At 43.8% G+C, this 18,266-nt stretch overlaps 2 protein-coding genes across 14 annotated transcripts in view; one reads left to right on the top strand and one right to left on the bottom strand.

Moving 5' to 3' along the window:
- PXK (PX domain containing serine/threonine kinase like) overlaps positions 1-13,058 on the top strand; it is a 33,172-nt gene extending 20,114 nt beyond the window's left edge. Inside the window, exons 12-20 of one of the 13 annotated variants that reach the window (XR_004981087.2) lie at positions 241-319; positions 2,421-2,469; positions 3,243-3,320; positions 3,734-3,820; positions 4,437-4,506; positions 5,378-5,440; positions 8,708-8,742; positions 9,011-9,092; positions 12,022-12,048. Coding sequence is in view for 8 of the 13 variants with exons in the window: in XM_036391323.2 (XP_036247216.1) it covers positions 241-319; positions 2,421-2,469; positions 3,243-3,320; positions 3,734-3,820; positions 4,437-4,506; positions 5,378-5,440; positions 12,022-12,230 (635 nt within the window). In the remaining 5 variants the exon portion in view is untranslated. Of the gene's footprint in view, positions 1-240; positions 320-2,420; positions 2,470-3,242; positions 3,321-3,733; positions 3,821-4,436; positions 4,507-5,377; positions 5,441-7,075; positions 8,743-9,010; positions 9,093-12,021 lie in introns of those variants that run through there. The other 12 variants (XR_004981091.2, XR_004981088.2, XR_004981090.2 and 9 more) reach the window with 12 other exon arrangements.
- On the bottom strand, positions 12,869-18,189 carry PDHB (pyruvate dehydrogenase E1 subunit beta). Its single transcript, XM_036391330.1, has 9 exons — positions 18,028-18,189; positions 17,780-17,887; positions 17,646-17,708; positions 17,527-17,562; positions 17,128-17,413; positions 16,109-16,219; positions 15,406-15,497; positions 14,648-14,789; positions 12,869-14,350 (listed from the first exon to the last, which is right to left on the bottom strand). Exons 1-9 carry the CDS (start codon positions 18,172-18,174, stop codon positions 14,205-14,207), a joined length of 1,131 nt encoding a protein of 376 aa, XP_036247223.1. The 5' UTR covers positions 18,175-18,189; the 3' UTR covers positions 12,869-14,204.
- Between the last annotated feature and the right edge of the window lie 77 nt (positions 18,190-18,266).

Genomic DNA, 18,266 nt, shown 5'->3' on the forward strand with positions numbered 1-18,266 from the left:
CAAAGCAGTGTTTAGCAAGTAATGAGATGCCTTGATTCCCTTGCCTCATGTCTAACATTCTTGAAAAGCTTCTATGTGTAATAGTAATGCTATAATAAAAACCACATGCCACAGAGCTTCATCACTGCTTGCTTGATGCAATACTTAGGGGAGCATCACAAGCAGTTCCAAACGTCCATTTTAAATCATTTGCTGTCCTGCTGTGCAAAAATGTGTTCATTCTTGTTCTTTCTTTGGCAGTGTCAGTGTTGGAGTCCATTCTGACTTGTGAAGCTCTGAAGAATGGGATGCCAACTGTCTCACGGCTCTTACAGATGCCGTAAGTCCTGTTCGACTTGTTTTATATTCATAGCAATGTTTTTAATTATTTCAGGAGGAAGAAACTTTCTGCTCTTGTTCCTCTTTAGAAAGGTTTGCTCCTTCTTCTGAGGGATGTATCCCAAGTGAATCTTGATAAGCTTTCTAGAGCTCATCCCTTGTTAATATGTGTGTTTAATGTTTCTTTGTCTCTCGGTGTGTTATGTATGCACTTTATTTAGCATGATTTGAATTAATCCAGCCATTAAAGTAATGCAAGCATGATTGAGATCATGCACAGATTGATTTAAATGATTTAGAATAAGGAGTCTTTTTGCATGTTGTCTTCAGACCTACTTCAGAAGGTTCTGCTATCAGTTCACTTAGCACTAGTGAAATACGTCTCTTGCTTTGCTCAGCAGTGACATTTAGAGCTGCTCTGGGTCTGAAATGTAGAATGGAGTTCTCTCTGGTTTCTTGCAGGGCTGGCTTGGGGATTCTCTGAAGCATAGACAGAATAAATTTCCTTACAGGCTGCCCTTCAAGTATGCAGTGCAGGGGGGCAAGGCCAGGATGCAGAAAGAGAGCACTGTCACTGTGCCACTGAGTGGGGACCACACCTGTCTGCAGTGCCACCCTGCCTGCAGTTAGGGCACAGCATTCCAGGGAAATTGCTGTCCCCACGCTGGGACATGTCACCAGCACGCTGAGCATGGAACCACAGTTCTGGTGGGAGGTTCTTTCATTATTTCTCAATGTGAGATGCTGTAGCTGGGGCTCCCTCAGTGGCAGATTGTCCATACCTAAATCTGGGTCTGCTCTCACAGCACAGATTGCAGTGCATTTGGAGCCTGCTCTGAGGTTCAGATTTCTTGGTTGGGAAGAGTCACTGCAGCCTTCAATTCTTTCTTCTCCTCCCCTCCTCTGGTTTTTAAGGTGTGAGGTAGAGAGAACAATGCAAGCAGGGTAGAAATACTATAGGAAAGCTCTGTGAATACAGAAATATACAGGTGTTTAAAGATGTTGAATAAACAATCTATGCCCAGCTACATTTGATATGGAAGATGTTATACTACATTCCCTTCATACCAATACTCTTTACAAAAGTCTTCTACATAGCTATGCAATCCAATTAATGTAATTTAAAGCAATTATTATAATTGAAATATATATTTATTATAGCCATAAGAACATGTAATCTGAAAGGGTCAGAAAGTCCTGTAAACAAGGATGAACTTTCATGGATTTTTGAAGTATTTTAAAATTTGCTTTATTTCTAGATTGTTCATTCTCCTGAAATAACTTGATTCTAGATGTGAATTAATTTTCTCTACTATAAGCCTGTAATAGTTTTCCATAGTGAACAGCAACTCAGAAATATTTATTTTGGAGCCAAGATTGAGGTCTCTCTGTGACAATTTTCTAGTATGTTCTCCAGGACAAAGTATCTAGAAATGGGCTAACCAGTTTATTTTCAGACTACCATTGCCCTCTAGTGTCTTTGTTTTGGATGGAAAAGGATTAATCATTTATTGTGTTTCTGCTGATACCATAGAGGGGAGAGCAAAAATATTACAGTATTTGCTTTAATTACCTTTTGTAGAGGACAGGCAAGAATGCAGATATTTTCAAATGTTAAGTTCACTTGATCTTTCACATGTTCCTTGTTAATTCTAAGACAAAGGTTTTGCTAAGAGAAGTTTTTTTTTAACAAGAGCTATGATTTTGTTTTGGTGAAATTTAAAATAAGGTCCATGGAAGTTTTTGGTTTTTTTAATAAAAAATCCATATTCTTTTAAGGAAAAGGTATTCTCTTTTGGGGGAAACCTTTCTCTGCCTTTGATAACTGTACCTGTTCTATCCACTTTCAAAATAGCTCACACAAACCAGTTTTCTCAGCCATAAGTAGTGGCTACATTCTGAGGGTTGGGTGCTGCTAATCCTACAGCAGTGCTTAGAAAATAAGAAGCAGTACCTAGAAATCTGTGGCCAAGGGTTGAGGACAGAGAAGCAAAAGGAGAAAGAGGGGTTTAAGTGAACAGTACTAATAGAATTCTTGTTCTGATTTTGCCTGTCTCTTGGCAATAATATTCCTCTTTTTAATTTTTTTTATCAACTCACAGATTATTCAGTGATGTCCTGCTAACAAACTCTGAGAAACCACAGTTCAAGGTAGAGTCAACACTGATTTGCTGATATTTGTGGAAGTGCCAGGATGTGGGTAGCTACATATTAATTGACAGAGGGGCTTGAGGAGATCTGGCTTGATTTTCCTCTGTGGCTGTTGCCACCAGTGTTTGGATTCCTTTGCCACCCTGTCCCTGGGAATGTTGTGCCACCCCTTGGAGGGGAGCACGATGTGACCCAGGGGTGTTCAGGGGCAGCTGCTGAGCTGGAGCCCATTTGTGGGGCTGATGGTGATGCTCTGTCTGAGCAGAGGCTCTGGGCCCTGCAGGTCCCTTGCAGTGAGAGGAAATGCCATGGGACAGCCATTGCCAGCACCTCTGGGAGCCAGTTCTGCTACCTGAGACCATCAGCACCTTGCTGCCAGCTCCAGCACTGGGGCATTTCAGGGGCCACATCTGGTCCCACTGGGGAGCTGCCCCGGGGCTTCTCCTGGAGGATTTGTGCCCTGTGTCTTGTGTTGTCAGCCTCAGAGAAATTTGGGGATGTGACTGGAGTCTCAAAGTAGTTATCCTGTCCTTGCTTTTAGAGTATCACTGCCAGGGTTTGGTGTTTTCTTTGTCCCTGCTGATCTGTCGGTAGATTTGGAGAAGAAAAACATTCATCTAGAGTCTTCTTTTCTGCTTCACTAAAGGAGTAGTGTCACATCTTGGGGCTTTAGATGAGAAATGTCATCAGATGAATGGTGAATTTTGATCAGTGAAGTTGTGCTTTCCTTTATCACATTTTGTGCTATGATTTTGTTCCCCATTCTGTACTAGATTCCCACTAAGCTAAAAGAGGCATTGAAAATCTCCAAGGAATGCATAGAAAAGCGATTAACAGAGGAACAGAAATTGGTAATGTCTACATTTCTTTATTTCCTGCAGACATTGAATTTCCCCTTATCACTTTTACATGCAGAAAGTGAGTTTTTACTCAAAAGTGATTTTGAATAATAAAGGTTTTCACCAGCAGATTTGCTTTCCCAAAAATGCAGTATGAGGAGTTGTATAACAGCTGTTGACTGTATGGCATTTCATTATTTTAAGAGTTGCAGTTTCCCAGGTAGTGGCTCCCAAGTTAGAGGATCATTTTAACTTCAGTACAAGTCTCCATCCTCTACCAGAAACAGTAAAGGAAAAACTAGAAATGAAAAAGGGAATCCAAACATACAAAGTGACTACAATGTGTTTTCTTGTACCTCAAACATTGTTTTCAAACATTTGAGATCTTACTATAGTCTTTTTCTGTTTTTTCTTTGATTTTGCAGATTCACCAGCACAGAAGGCTGACAAGAGCTCAATCTCATCATGGCTCTGAAGAAGAAAAAAAGAAAAGGAAGATCTTGGCACGAAAAGTAAGCAATCTTTAAATAGGTTTCTCCCACAGAAAACGATGTGTTTCTTTTTGTAATGTTTATTATGCCCAGGTTTAGCCATATGTACATGACTCTACTCCTTCCTGTGTTTTTCTGCTCTACTTCCTGGTTGTTTTCACTTCTTTAACTAAGGAATAGATTTACTAAAAAGTTTAAATTACAGTGGTAGCTGACTTGCTTATTGGTGCAGCCTGTTTGAGGTTGCTGAACAAACCAGTCTTGGTTAGCAGCTCAGACCCAGAGGAGCTGCTCTGCTCTGTCCCACTCCTGGGGAGGTGTTGGAGCCTGCAGCACTGTCTGTGTTCCTCTTCTTTCCTGGGAGGGCGTGTGTGTGTCAGTTCCTTCCTTTCCCTTGTGGTCAGAGGGTACTGGAGTTCCCTGGGGCCTGGCTAGAGATATTTGAGCACAGAACAGCCTTGCTGCTCTTGTAACCACATCAGTGTGTGCTGGGTATGGGGAGGGGGATGCTGAGCATTGAAAAGCATTGTGTGATACAGTGGGTGCTGTTGCAAATCTGTGTGTCAGTTCAATCCTTACCTTTCATAGAAAGTGATTATTCATTCCTATCTTCCATTTCCTCTGCTCCCTTTTACAGAAGTCAAAACGTTCTGCCAATGAAAGTGGGGAAGAGCACTCAGCCAAATACAGCAACTCAAATAACTCAGGTAACTACAGAGAGGGGAATTTGCTTCTACACAGCTGTGTCAGTTTTTCTGTTATTCCTGTCATCTTCTGTCTGAAAGATTTGGGATTACCAACACTTTACAAAGTCTGGTACCACTGTTTTGGGTATTTAATAAAAAGTAAATGGAGGTCTTAAAAATATGGTTGATGTTATATTTTCAGTTGCCAAATTTAAAGTAATGTCTCCTCTCTTCTGTGCCCCATTCCTCAAAAAAATGATCAGTCTCTTCATTCTGTTTGATATTTGAGTTGAATAACAACAACATCCATTACTTGGGCCATTAAATAATGCAGTCTTCACGGAGACTCTCTGGTGATCTGTGTTACATAGTAAGGTGTTAAGATGAATGAGAAAATTATGTGCTAAATTGCTGCTTCAGTGCCAAATTTTAAAACAACAAAGCTTTTGATAAATTTTCATTTAGTTAAAAGGTGTGGTTGGTACTATGGAACAAACAGATTACCAGAGTTGATTTGCTTGGCTAAAATGTGTCCAAAAGCAGCTTGTTGTGGAGTACAGCACTGACTGAAAATCCTCTCTTAGGAGAGATGGGGTGCCACCCATGCATTGGCACAGCTCTTAAGGTGAACAGAATTTGTATGCTCTATCCAACAGCCTAAGCAGCAGAAATGTTTCCCACTGAGAAATATTGAGTGCATTTCCTATGCCTTTGGGGCTTCTCTCATACTCTGTACTGTAAAGCCACTGTTGCTATGAGTGGGTACATTTCCCAAGATGTGGAAGCAGGATTGGATTTTCAGTCCATAAAGTTGGCCTGCTCCAGCAATCTGTCTTGTCTGTGTTGAACTGCCATGCCACAGCTGTAGTTACTTGACTGTTGTTTTATTCAGCAGGCTCTGGGGCCAGTTCCCCTTTAACATCTCCATCATCCCCCACTCCACCCTCCACAGCAGGTATGTTCAAGAATCATTACAGTTTTTATCTTTTTTATGTTGTTTTTTACTCCCCTCTGCCCCTCAGTGGTGGTGTTATTCCCAAGGACGATCAGGAGATGATGGTTTTCAAGGATGGAACACTGAGATGTCAGTTACCTTGTGGCAGCCTGAGTGTGGGCTTATGCTTTCTTTTGAGGGTCACAGAGAACCTTTTTTTGTAACTATAACCTTTCTGAGATACACATGATATGATTTACCCAGGGTGGACCTGCTTGCTTTGAAGTCTGTGTTACTCCAGGCCTACCCACATTGCAAATTTCCAGGCATTTTCTGGGCCTCATGGTGCAGTATGCATTTGTTCTGGTGTTAATGGTCTGCTGACTCTGAAATACTGCTTGTTTCTTTGTTCTTTTTATTCCTGTACTGCTGTGATTTATTTTCAGGAATTTTAGGTGTGACAAATTCGGTGGCTTAAGCTTCATAAATCTCCCCAGTTCTGCTACACTCCATTGATAACCCAGTAGAGTTTGTAGAAACAAATCTAGAAACAAGAATGATTTGGGTTAAAAATAGTATCTTCATTATTTTTGACCTGTTTTGTTTTTCAGTTTGCTGGGTGGCTGTGCAGAGAGTTTTGCTAATGTTTAAGACAGGGGTGGGAAGTGGTGAAGAATCTGCTTGAGTGGGCAATAGAAATGCTCTGAAAGTTTAATTACGAATCTGAATATTGAGCAGTAGTGCATATTCTTCAGTCTGAATGACTGGAAGAGGAGCACTGGCCAATATTAATAACAGAGTACATTTCCAGAGGGGAAGCAGCCCATGGCATTGCCATTTTTTATGGTGAGGTTTTATATCCTCCTGCCACAGGATTTCTAGTCCCAGGAACTTTCTCCACAGCACAACTCATTAACCAAAGCAATGCAATCAAATTTGTCTTTGCTGTGGATAGTCTTTCAAAGGACACTGCAGTCTGTGTGATGTAATTCAAATCAGTCATGCTGAAATTCAAATTAGTAATTTCTCCTTCAAGTTGAGGGCATGGGAAGTGTGTATTGTAGGAACTAACTTCTCCCAGTTACCCTAAGCAAGATAATGACTGTTACTGTGTTGCACAGTAACACTGCTCTTCTCTGGGCGCACTGACTGTGATCTGGAGAATTTGTTGCCAGTTCTGTAAGGGCTTCCATAAGGAAGTAGCTGAAACTTGGCTCCAAAATGGACAGATGTTTAGAAAGCATTTTTTCTCCTATAAAACTACTGTTTAGTTATGTTCTGACTTCTAGGAACTTGCTTGAAAACTTTCTCAAGTTTTAAGCATGGGATCCGGGTTTATGTGCAGATGTGGATCAAAATAGCTCAGGTTTGTGCTCAAAACTTGTCTCAGCTCAAAGGATATTGTCACAGTGCGTTTGTTGGTCATCTTGTGCCAGTGTGCTCCTGGTGACTTGTGGGGATCAGCCCTGTGTCACAAGGTGCTGGTGGCCCTGCCTGTCCTCACACTGGGACGTGCTTTAGTGAGCTGATGGCTGGGTGCTGTTTATGAGGTGTAAAGCCAAGTGTCACATTTTCAGGAATGCTTTTGTGAGTAGAATTCGTAGAAGAAGTTTCAGATATTAATTCTGAGAGGACACTAGATTTTTTTTTTACCAGCAGTGTTGTGGTTTTAGCTGTTCTAAGTCTGCTTTTACTGCCTTGAGGAAAGACACACTGGTCCCATGGTAGGACTCTGTTTGTGACAAGTGATGCATCTGTAGCTTGCATTTCTCTCTTCTGATTTCCTTGTACTTACTAAGGATATTTATCTCTGTACCAAAACTGCTTGTGGGTGTCAGTGTGCTGAGATGATTCTCAAAAAGGCATTGAGGCTTTCAGTCTGTTTGTCTGTCTGGTTTGGTATGGCTGTGTTGGAACCAGGGCCTCTCAAAGCATCCTGCTGATACAATACCATGGCAAAACTAAGGCTGATGAGGAAAAGTGCCCTCAAGAGAATCTTTGCTCTCATGCTGGCCTGCAAGCAGTCATGCATAGTGTGGTGTGTGAAGAGAGAGACACTGAGCAAAGGGGAAGGGCTCCAGGCTGGCACGCCCTGGAGAAGGAGCCCCTGGGGAAGGAACCTCCTGCAGGGCGGTTCTCACATGTTGAGAGGTTCTTTGTCTCTGAACAAAGGCCTTGAGAGGCTTGGCTTGCAGCAAAGTGCTTGGGAGAGTGGATGGAAACCAGAGTGAGGAATAGAACCATGGTTGGCTTCTGCTGTGTAATGGCAGCTGCAGCTGCAGGACTGAGAGCATGAGGGGAAAGGTGCCTCTGGAGATGTTGGCTCTCATGGGCTGTTCTCACTGGGCTGGGCTGGTGAATGTTTTGGGCTGGTGGTGTTGCAGCTTCTTGGCTAAAGAACATTAGAAATGCATTGTTAGATCATGCAAGTGACTCTAATGTAACATCCTGTGTTTCTGACATTCTCCTGGTGTGGTTCTTTTTTTACCCCCACAATTCTTTGCTCCTGCTGTGAAAATCTGTTCATTTTCTTTGTGGCTGTGAGCAGTGGCTAGGATGAGAAGGGCTGCAGAACAGTGTGGTGTGGGTTATTTAAAATTTCACTGAGTATTTTCTAAATCAAATAAGCCCATAAGATAAGCAAGATCTCTTTCAATAGAGACAAATTTGGAGGGTGTCACTTTTGCTTCTCTGGACTTCCCTGCAGGAATAGTGAAAGAATTGTACTTAGCAATCTTTTTCTGTGCCAGTTGTTCTGAATCCTTCAGTATGACATGTGTTTCATTGGCACCCTTATGGTGCATCTTTCCTGCCCCCCACTTTCCTGTAAAACAGGTGGAATGCTTTAGGAAGTGCTTTTCCTGAGTGTCTCTGACCATAAGTGTGAATACAGGTGTTAATACAGCAGGAAGTGTTTCTTGAACTGAATGGATTTTGTCTTCTGTGGCTAATCTTCCTGCAGATTTCTTTCTAAATCTCTCTAAATGCACTTTAATCCTGTAGAGCTTGAATTATGGCATGTGCAACTGAAAGCATGGATGTTGTATTTGTTGATCAAGTATAATAATGCTTAGAGCATGGAAAATTGTGGTTCATTTTTCAGAATTGAGTGAAGTATTGTAAATGTAATATGAAATAGTCAATCTGCTGTCCTCATATTTGTCAGTGAGTAAGAATGTATTGACTTCTGTACTAACCTTTCAGCTAACAGTGTCTGTTTTTCTTACTTTGACACGAGAACTGGATGATTAACTTGTGTCCTCTCTCTTTCTCTGCTGTCTTCAATAGAGCATGCATCATTTTGAACGTGAATTTTCGGAAAAGTAAGCTAATGCTGATTTATCTCTTTAAAGATGCTCTGTTTCTGAATGGGAAAGTTGGATGCAAATCTTGAAGTTGCTTAGTATTGGGAGGGAATAGAAGAAAAAAATCTGAGTGTTCTTACAGATATTTTAATGAAATACAGCATCTTTAAAAACTATCACTAAAATTATTTCCTTTGTTCACATCCCATTCTCAGCCAAGTTTTTAATGCTGTTTACACAATTGCTGTCACTTTAAATTCATAATTAAGTTTTTGTTTCAATTCAGGCATCAAGTTTACAGCATCTGATTTACTTCCTATTCCTTTTAACACACTCTTTTAACAAAAATGTCCCTGTAAAAACCCTTGGTAAGTTCTTGTTTGAGTGTTTTATTCTTACAACTGCATGAATGAATAAAATGTGTGTTTGCAGGCAACGTTCTTCAGCATTGGTATAGGAAGGGCCTAGTGATAGCTAAGCACGTTTCAAATGTTTTTTCTAGTAAATACAGGAAAAGATTTCACTGTAGGGCAGAACAATTTCACCTGTAGATGTAAATGTGTATGAATGCATGTGTGTGAACTCAGATTTCTTTTGCACCACTCGTGTCAAGAAGGGAAGGACAGCTTGGTGTTGATTACCGAACTGAAGTGAGTGGATTTGAAGATTTTTGAATCATGCTCTTAATTAACAGGTTCAATATATAATGCTTATAGCTAGTCAGATGCCATTCTGAACCCTGAGTGTATTTATGTCTCACAGCAGAGCTCAAGTGTAAGCTGTAATTCTCTGTTAGCAGTTTCCCAAGAGTTCAACTATGTGATGTTGTCAGCAGCTCAATTTCAATAATAGTGAGTCCTGAGGAATTTAACAATTTTCCAGGAAGAAAGGTGATCTCTACCCCTACTTCCCTGTCTTTTCTATTCTTGTAAAATAACCAGACCAAAATTTGAAGATAACACCTGGAATCTTGGCCTACTAATACTTAGTGATCCAAGCATTTTGTGTCTTTTTTGCCCTCTGTGTGTCAAATGTGCCTTCTTTCACACATGTTACCACTGTATTTGTATTCCCTGGCCACTGCTTTCGTGGTCATTCCCTATTGCATCTTGTACAACTGCTTGCATGGTCTCTTTCAGCCTCACCTTACAATTCCAGACAAAAATCTTGTCTTTGTTCTCTGCAGTTCTTGCATCTCTTTGATGCCATTTCTTTTGTGATGCTCTTGGTGCTTTCACAGCAGTTTGCATGATCTGTTTGGAGTTAGGTTGGTGCACCAGTCCTGCAGGGTCCTGCTCTGACCACTCCAACCACTAAATGGCTACTTGGACTGCTCTTGGTCTTGTTCTTCCTTTGGACAAGTGCCAAGTTTTTCTTTCCTGGCATCCATCTACAAGAGAAACAGGACTCTAATGCTGGGAACGTTTGTCAGTATTTCTAACAGTAAATTGATGTACATCTTTAGCAAATGTAAAAAGCAGATTTGTATAAGTTAGAAGGCCCTAGTATGCAATTTGTTTCAGTTTGTGCTGCCACTGTGTGAAGTTTTGGTTACCTCAGAAAGCAGTTGATTCACGTAGAACAGGCAGGTTAAATTGTTTCAGTTGATCTCTGGTGTTTCTATTAGGACTTGAGTATTTCCTCTGGAAGGGAAGAGAGTGAAGATGAGCTCAATGTACTTCAACACTTTGTTTTCACAGAAGGCTTTTGTGCCAATGAGAATTTCTCCTGAAGAGCTGGAAGTGCTACAGTCACAGCACATATTAATGTACACTGCCAAAATTGGATGCTTTATGTGAATACTCTGCATCTTGAGCTTGCTCTCATATGGGAAAAGTCTTTCTTCAAAGACTGGTACAGATAGAAAATTAAGGAGTTTTGAATTATGTCTTTCATCTAGTATAACTGCTTGTTTTAATAACAGCAGTTCTGTTTTTACTTTACTTGTTAGCCTAAAACAAATTGTTGATGAGGAATTGACAGACAAATGGAGCACAGAGGACTTTTGTCTGCTTTTTTTCTGTAGTTGAGCTTTATCCTTCATCAAATCCCTTTTGAGTCAGAGTGGCATAATGTTACATAATTACTTGATATTTGCTCACCTCTACTTGATATTTGTTCACGTCAGGAACAACAGTCTCTTGGTTGCCTTCATGTTGTTTTCCTTGCCCCGTATCACAGTTCTTGCCATTTACCAGTATATTCCTCTTTGTAGGTCAGAGCTACTGGAAGCAAGTGTTAATAGGTGCCATTTGTCTCTTCAGTCTTCCTATGGCATAACTCATGATCTAGATGATGGAGTTCAAAGTCACTGCTGAGCAGTACCAGGATATTAGTCTTTATGTCCCTACTCGTTCCAGAACATGAGACAAGATGGCCCATTGTTATTTGACTGGTGTAGCAGTGTGCAGCAGCAGGGCTGCACAAGATCAGGGTGCTTGGGAGAGTGCCTGGGGTGAGTGAGGGAGGCCACTTGCCTGGGTCTGAACTGCCAGGAAACAGCTCCATGCAGGCCCTCACTGCTGCACATTCCACTGTGGGCTCTGGCTTCCCAGGGAGTCAGGATGTGCAGGCTGAGCTTGGATGAGAAGCAGAAAGTGGATGTGGCTGGCAGAGAGAGCAAGGGACAGAGTACAAATGTGGGAACAGGAGAGGCAGGCTGGAGGTGTGTGTGACAAGTGTTGTGATTCATTCAGTCTGTCAAAACAACCATGTGTTACAACATATTTGGAGAAAGTCAAACAGAACTTTGGAAGTGTAAAACACTTCCAGAAAACTCTATCTGCAGTTAGTACTCTAAAAATGAAGTATAATCTGGCCAAGCGAAATGGTCATCACAGATACTACAGGGATGTGGTTCTTCATTCACAGGATTGTAAGTGAGTTATATAAGAACAGGAATTAAATTTTGCTTCCAGTCTTTGTTACTGTTCATGTCCCAAAGAACAAACTGCCTCACTAGGGACAAGCAGGAGAAGCTGAACCTGGGAAGTCCCGTTCAGTGATCTCCGTTTTCCTTGGTGCAAGATCACACATGAGTCATGTTTTACATCTGAGTCCTGAGGCCCTTCAGGCTTCATTTCAGAGGTATCTCAGATGCCATGATATCTCACCTGCAGATAGAGGGATTGTATCACTTTGGCATTTTCCATCTGTTCTGTTCTTCACACTCCACTGGCATTCAAGGGATGACGGGACTAGTGCAGGACTGACCAAGTCCAGCCGAGCAGCCTCAGGCCTCTGGGGCAGGACATGCCTGGCATAACCAAACTCCATCTTCTCTCCCCAACTCCTCAGGAGCATCGTCCATACCCCCAGCCCCACCCCTGCCGCCCCTGCCGCCAGCAGCTCCGCCCCCGGGCTCAGAGGTGAGCGCGGAGGTGCCCCCGGCACGACCCGAGGTCAGCGCCAGCCGAGGAGCCCTGCTCAGCTCCATCCAGAACTTCCAGAAAGGAACTCTGAAGAAAACGCAGACGTGCGACTACAGCGCTCCCAGGATCAGCTGAGGCCCCCGGTCACTCCAGGATTCAATTCCCTCTCCCCCTCCTGTGCTGCCCCTGCTGACCCACCAGCACACGGCAGCTGCAGCTCCCCTCTCCCTGGTTTCAGCACTGCCCTGCCCGAGCTGCTCTGCCCTGCTGGGATGAGTACTCTGGGTCTTCACTTGGCTGCAGGAACTGGGTTCTCCAGCTACAGCTCCAGGGGTACACCAGCTCCTGTACAGCTGAACAAAAAATCTGAAATAGGAATGACCACGATGATGGTAAATCATTGCATTTTTCCTAGCTCCATTCCACCCTATTTTTCAAATTACAGGAATGTAGTTTTAGTCTGGCTCAGTTTTTCAACTCTTTTCATGCACTTGTAACTCATCTTAATTCTTGCTGCATGGAGTCAACAATTTGTTTTACATAATCCAATCCTTGAAACATACTGCACAGGTGAGGGAACTGGAGAATTAAATCTTATTCCCACCATGTTTTGCTGGTGGAGTTAAAATGCTGTCTCATGAAGCTTGTTTAAATGGACATCCTACTTGCAACTCTAGGGGAAAGTGTTTTTAAATGAGGAAGCAGTTGAAGTGGGAGGTTATAGGCCACTGGGATGTTATTGTTGATTTAATTAAATGAAAAGTTACTTCAAGTTAATTCTATCATTTAAACTTTATTGCAAGATCCTTTGATTTAAAACCTTAAACAAATTGCACTTTAAAGGATTATAGATAATCCATTTTTTTAAATTCAAGTACATCAGTGTTTGTTACTATGCAGAGAATGTCTGTACAAAGTTTCATGTAACCTGTGATATTCATTTTTATTAAAATGTTAATGGAATTCCTTCAGCAGCATGTGGTGGGTATGTCCAGTGGGATTCAACCTCCAAGCCAGACCTCCCAAGAACTGAGCAGCACCTCTGCTAAAGGAAATACCCTGGGGAGTATTCCTGGCTCTGCAGAAACAGGACCCAAGCTCTTCTGCCTGCTTACAGAAGATCCTCTCCCCCCATTTACCCGAGGGGCAGAGCAGCCCCTGCTGCACAGGCTCCTCCAGGCAGCTTTCCCTCTGTACCAGAAGCTGCTGAGGGAAGCCTGGCAGAGCTCCCTGGGATCTCCAACAGGCTGCTCTGAATGTGTCCCAGCTCTTCATACACACTCCACACACCTGCTGCTTAGGCTCAGTGCAGCTGAATAAACTCATTTTGCACTGCAAGAGCTATAGTAAGAGTGTGCTGTTGTCAGCCCAGGTGAGAAGTTAAAAAAAAAAAAACCAAAAAACCACAAAAAACTTGAATAGTAAAAGCAAAGCATCTGGGCATTTTTTTTAATCACTGTCATGTGGCAGCTAGTAAGGAAAAATTAGGTATTGTTTCCCATCACATAGTGGAAAGGTTCAGGATCTTTATTTTAGGTCTTGTACAGAAGCCTTTCTGCATGTGCAGAGTGCTCTTCAAAGCAGACACAGCCACCATCTCTTAACCCAGCCCTGGGCTGCCACAGCCTCTGCTCAGAGCTGCAGTGAACTGCTGCACTGAGGGGCTGGGCTTCAGTGATCAGCCTGATCATTGCTCTCTAATGAGCCTTGCAACCACAGGCTCCTGCAGCTGTACAGCATTCAAGGCCTGCTCCTGCTCTCTGCAGCTCTGCACTCAATCACTGCTGCAGCAGGTTCAACACAGCTCCTCTGGTACTTACAAGACAAGCAAAACCAGAGGATTTTTCCCTCATGCTGAGTTTACAACAGGGTTTCTCCACAAACAGCAGCACTGACCCAGCTGTACTGTTGAACAAACAAGCATTACCACATGGTTGCAGACAGAAAGTGTGCCTTGGGGGGTAACCCCATATAAATAGTTTGGGAGGTCACTATACTTTCCCCACTGTACAAAAGATCATGGAGCTTATACAACAGAAATTATGCATACAACATGCCCAACACCAAGAATGCCTTGTAGAGCAGGATTTTAAAACATCTATTTACAACTTATATATTCAAAGCTTTTTTCACTGCAAATACTATATCCTTCACTTGAGGTATGCTGTTATCCTCTAAGATTTTTGCATAAGGCATGGGGACATCAGCACCGGTGACACGCACAGCTGGAGCATCCAGGTAGTTAAAGGCAGGCCCTGAAACAGAAGACAGTGTCAAGTTGCCAAGTACTATGCTTTATCTTGATTTAATTTCTGAATCTTACTCTATTGAAACAATTTTGTTCCTGTAGCTCTAATATTCCAGAAATGAAGTGTTCTGGCTTGTTTGTGTTCATGCACTCTGGGGTTTGGTTACCCACCCCATGAAAATCTCCAGAGTAAGACAGCTCCACTCCTCTGATGTAACCTCTAACTCTGCTTTTGCCTGGCTTCATCAAGAATAATCAGGATTTAGAGTAGGGAATGAGATCAGTGTGTTGTGAAACTCAGTACCTTCCATGATCCTGGCACAGATTTCAGCTCCTACTCCAAACTGGGGCCAACCTCCTTCTACAGTGACCAGATGGTTTGTCTTGGCCACGCTGGCTTCCACCGTCTCTATGTCCATCGGTCGAATGGTTCGCAGGTTTATGACCTGGGGAAAGGCAGAGTGTGAGCCTGGCTGTGCCCTGAGCCTGTGAGCTGTGCCCTGAGCCTGTGCCCAGAGCCTGTGAGCTGAGCCTGTGCCCTGAGCCTGTGAGCTATGCCCTGAGTGTGTGAACTGTGCCCTGAGCCTGTGAGCTATGCCCTGAGTGTGTGAACTGTGCCCTGAGCCTGTGAGCTATGCCCTGAGCCTGTGAGCTGAGCCTGTGCCCTGAGCCTGTGAGCTGTGCCCTGAGCCTGTGCCCAGAGCCTGTGAGCTGTGCCCTGAGCCTGTGAGCTGTGAGCTGAGCCTGTGCCCTGAGCGTGTGAACTGTGCCCTGAGCCTGTGAGCTGTGCCCTGAGCCTGTGAGCTGTGCCCTGAGCCTGTCAGCCAACACTGTCTGGGTACAGGGCCCCTCAGCACTTCCAGCTGTTCTGACTCCAAAAACAAGACTTAATAAATAATTTCTAACTCAGAAACATGAAAGGCACATGCTGTTAGGGCACTTGCAAGTATTAAGACCCTTGTAGTTAATAACACGAAGTTTTGCAGAACTTGAACAAGTAGATGCTACTTTTTCCCCACCCCCACTTCAGGGAAAGAGAAAAGTAACCCAAACCTCGCTCACCTCACACTCTACACCTTCTTTAGAAAGTACAGCAGCTGCTTCCAAACAATGGCCAACAGGTCTTGAGTGTGCCACTAATGTAACATGAGTTCCTACAACAGAAACAAGAGTTAGAAAAAACTTCTGGAGATTTCAAGCTCTTTTCTAGACCTCAGGTTCCTTTCAAGGTAGCATTAGGATTCACTTGCAAATTTTAGGTTCTTAGATTTATTTGAAATACTGAGCCCAGACACAGTATGAAGAGATGAAGGATCATGTTAAGACACAAATTTTGCCCTTGAATTCAGGGAACTGAAGAGGTATTTAATAGAGTTTTCAGATTATCGTATTCAAATATTCATATGATTCAGAGGTAAATTATGAAAAAGTGGGCAGAAACACTACAATGATCTCTTTTTGCATTTTTCACCAAAATCACATACTTAGGTGAGGAAAAAACTGTTTCAGCCATCACCTACCCAATCTGTACTACAGAACAAATCCTTTATGGAATCCTTTGGAAGGGTATAGGTTAAGCTGAGATATGGACAATCAGGTAGTATTTCCTTGTAAGGGCAACAGAACATGAAACCACACTACTGGATAAAAGAACATTTGAATACTTAACATTTGAAATACTTCTCTGTACCCTGAATAGACGAGAGGTTAAGAAAAGACTCCAAGTATGTCAATTAATAAGGAAACAAATGCATTCTCAGCTTACCTTGCTTTTCTATTTTAGCTTTCCCAATGGGAATAACAAATTCCTTTGACTGTGCCTGTTCAGACATTTCAAAGGGAACACCATAGAGTAATTCACTTTCCAGCACCACAACTAGAAGGAAACATACTTGGATTAGTGTGTACAGCTGCACGCACAGGCCTGCACTGACCATTAACAGTCCTGCAGCTCAAGACAGCAAACCCACCCAGGCAACAAGGGAGTGAGGACTGTTTGCAGAAAGAATTAAAAAAAAAAGAAGTAAATCTAAGTTTTTACTTCAATAATGAATTATTTAAAAAACTTCTGCAACGACTCTGAAATGAGGTGAGTCATTTTACTTTTGGTACATGACAGTACAATCACTAGTTTTAGAAAGGTCTCATATTTCTAATTACTGTTTGAGAAAAAATAAAGTCAAAGGTTGCCCTGCTCTTGAATAAAGACATTCTGAATTTATAATTTGAATTTCATGACCTGTAAAATTGAGTTACATAGGCACTATAAATGTAGGAATGTAATGTAATATAATAATTCTCCTAACTCATCTTTACCCTTTTTAACCCCTTTATAATAGATTTGTAAATACTCCCAGGTTTCCTCGTTGATACCAAACTAGAACTAAAACTGTGCACCTGGCAGCAGCATAAAATCAGTCTACTGTCAGCATGGAAGGGGACTGTTATGTGGCAGCTAGTAAGGAAAAATCAGGTATTGTTTCCCATCACATAGTGAAAAGGTTCAGGATTATTTCAGCTCTTGCACAGAAGCCTTTCTGCATGCTCAGAGTGCTCTCCAAACCAGACACAGCCAACATCTCTTAACCCAGCCCTGGGCTGTCACAGCCTCTCCTCAGAAAGAAAGAGAAAAGCACGAATCCATCTGTGTCTTTTCACATACCCTAAAACTGCAGTAAGCCAACCTTGAGTGCTTCAGGGTTTAACCAATCTTTGTTTTGTGGGTAAAACCAGACATTCCTTAGGATCGACTGCCAGGCATTGCTAGGACCTGCTCGTGCCCACCTGGATTGTCATCCCGGATGGATGCTTTCAGCAGCCCTTTGGCATCCTCGGAGCTCCAGGGGCTGACGACTTTGAGGCCGGGGCAGTGGCCGTACCAGGCAGCGAAGCACTGCGAGTGCTGGGCGGCCACGCCCGCCGAGGCGCCGTTGGGGCCGCGGAACACGATGGGCACGGGGATGGAGCCGGCAGACATGTAACAGGTCTTGGCAGCAGAGTTGATCACCTGATCGATCGCTTGCATCGAGAAGTTGAATGTCATGAATTCACACACTGGTCTCAACCCTGCCTATTAAATGTATTGAAATGTGGGTTTTTGACATAAAAACATGAAATATGTTTTTTGACATACAAACGGTTTCATTTTAAATACTAGAAGTAGAGGAATGCAAATGTACAAACCATAGCAGCACCGACAGCGATTCCTGTAAAGCCCATCTGAAAAAGAGGGAAACCAAGGGATAAGGACCAGGGAGCAGCTGATGGAAGGATCACCAGCGTAGGAGAGAGGGCAGCCTCACCTCGGATATCGGGGTGTCGATCACCCTTTTGTCCCCGTACTTCTTCCAGAGACCCCTGGAGATCTGCAGGGTAGGAGAAAGGAGTCAGGGCCCGCCTGAAGCCCCTTCCCGGGCCGCCAGCGTCTCCCACATACCTTGTAGGCGCCATCGTACTGTGCCACCTCCTCGCCCAGCAGGAAGACGCGCTCGTCCCGCTCCAGCTCCTCATCCAGCGCCTGGTTCAGCGCGTCCCGCACCGTCACCTGCGAGACAGCGGCGGGCGGGCTGAGCGGGGACCCGCTCCCCACATGCCGGAGTCACCTCAGCCCAGCGGCCAAGTCACCTCACCGCCCGCCCGCCCCGGGGCTGGACCCTTCCCTGAGGGGGCAGCCCTCCCCGCTACCTGTATGGCGGCGGGCGCGGACAGGCGGAGGCCCCTGCGCTGCTGGAGCCGCTGGAGCGGGGCCCGAGCGCCGCTGCCGTGCGGGGCGAGGCGGGCACCCAGCGCCAGGTGCCGCAGGGTCGCCGCAGCCGCCGCCATCTTGCCCATGTCCTCTCGCCCTGGGCCGCCTGGCCCCGCCTCCCCGCGGCTCTCGCGAGAGGTTCCGCGGCGCGCGGGCGGCGGCGAGGAGCGCGCGGCCT

Source organism: Molothrus ater, chromosome 11, assembly GCF_012460135.2.
Source record: "Molothrus ater isolate BHLD 08-10-18 breed brown headed cowbird chromosome 11, BPBGC_Mater_1.1, whole genome shotgun sequence".
Taxonomy (NCBI): domain Eukaryota; kingdom Metazoa; phylum Chordata; class Aves; order Passeriformes; family Icteridae; genus Molothrus; species Molothrus ater.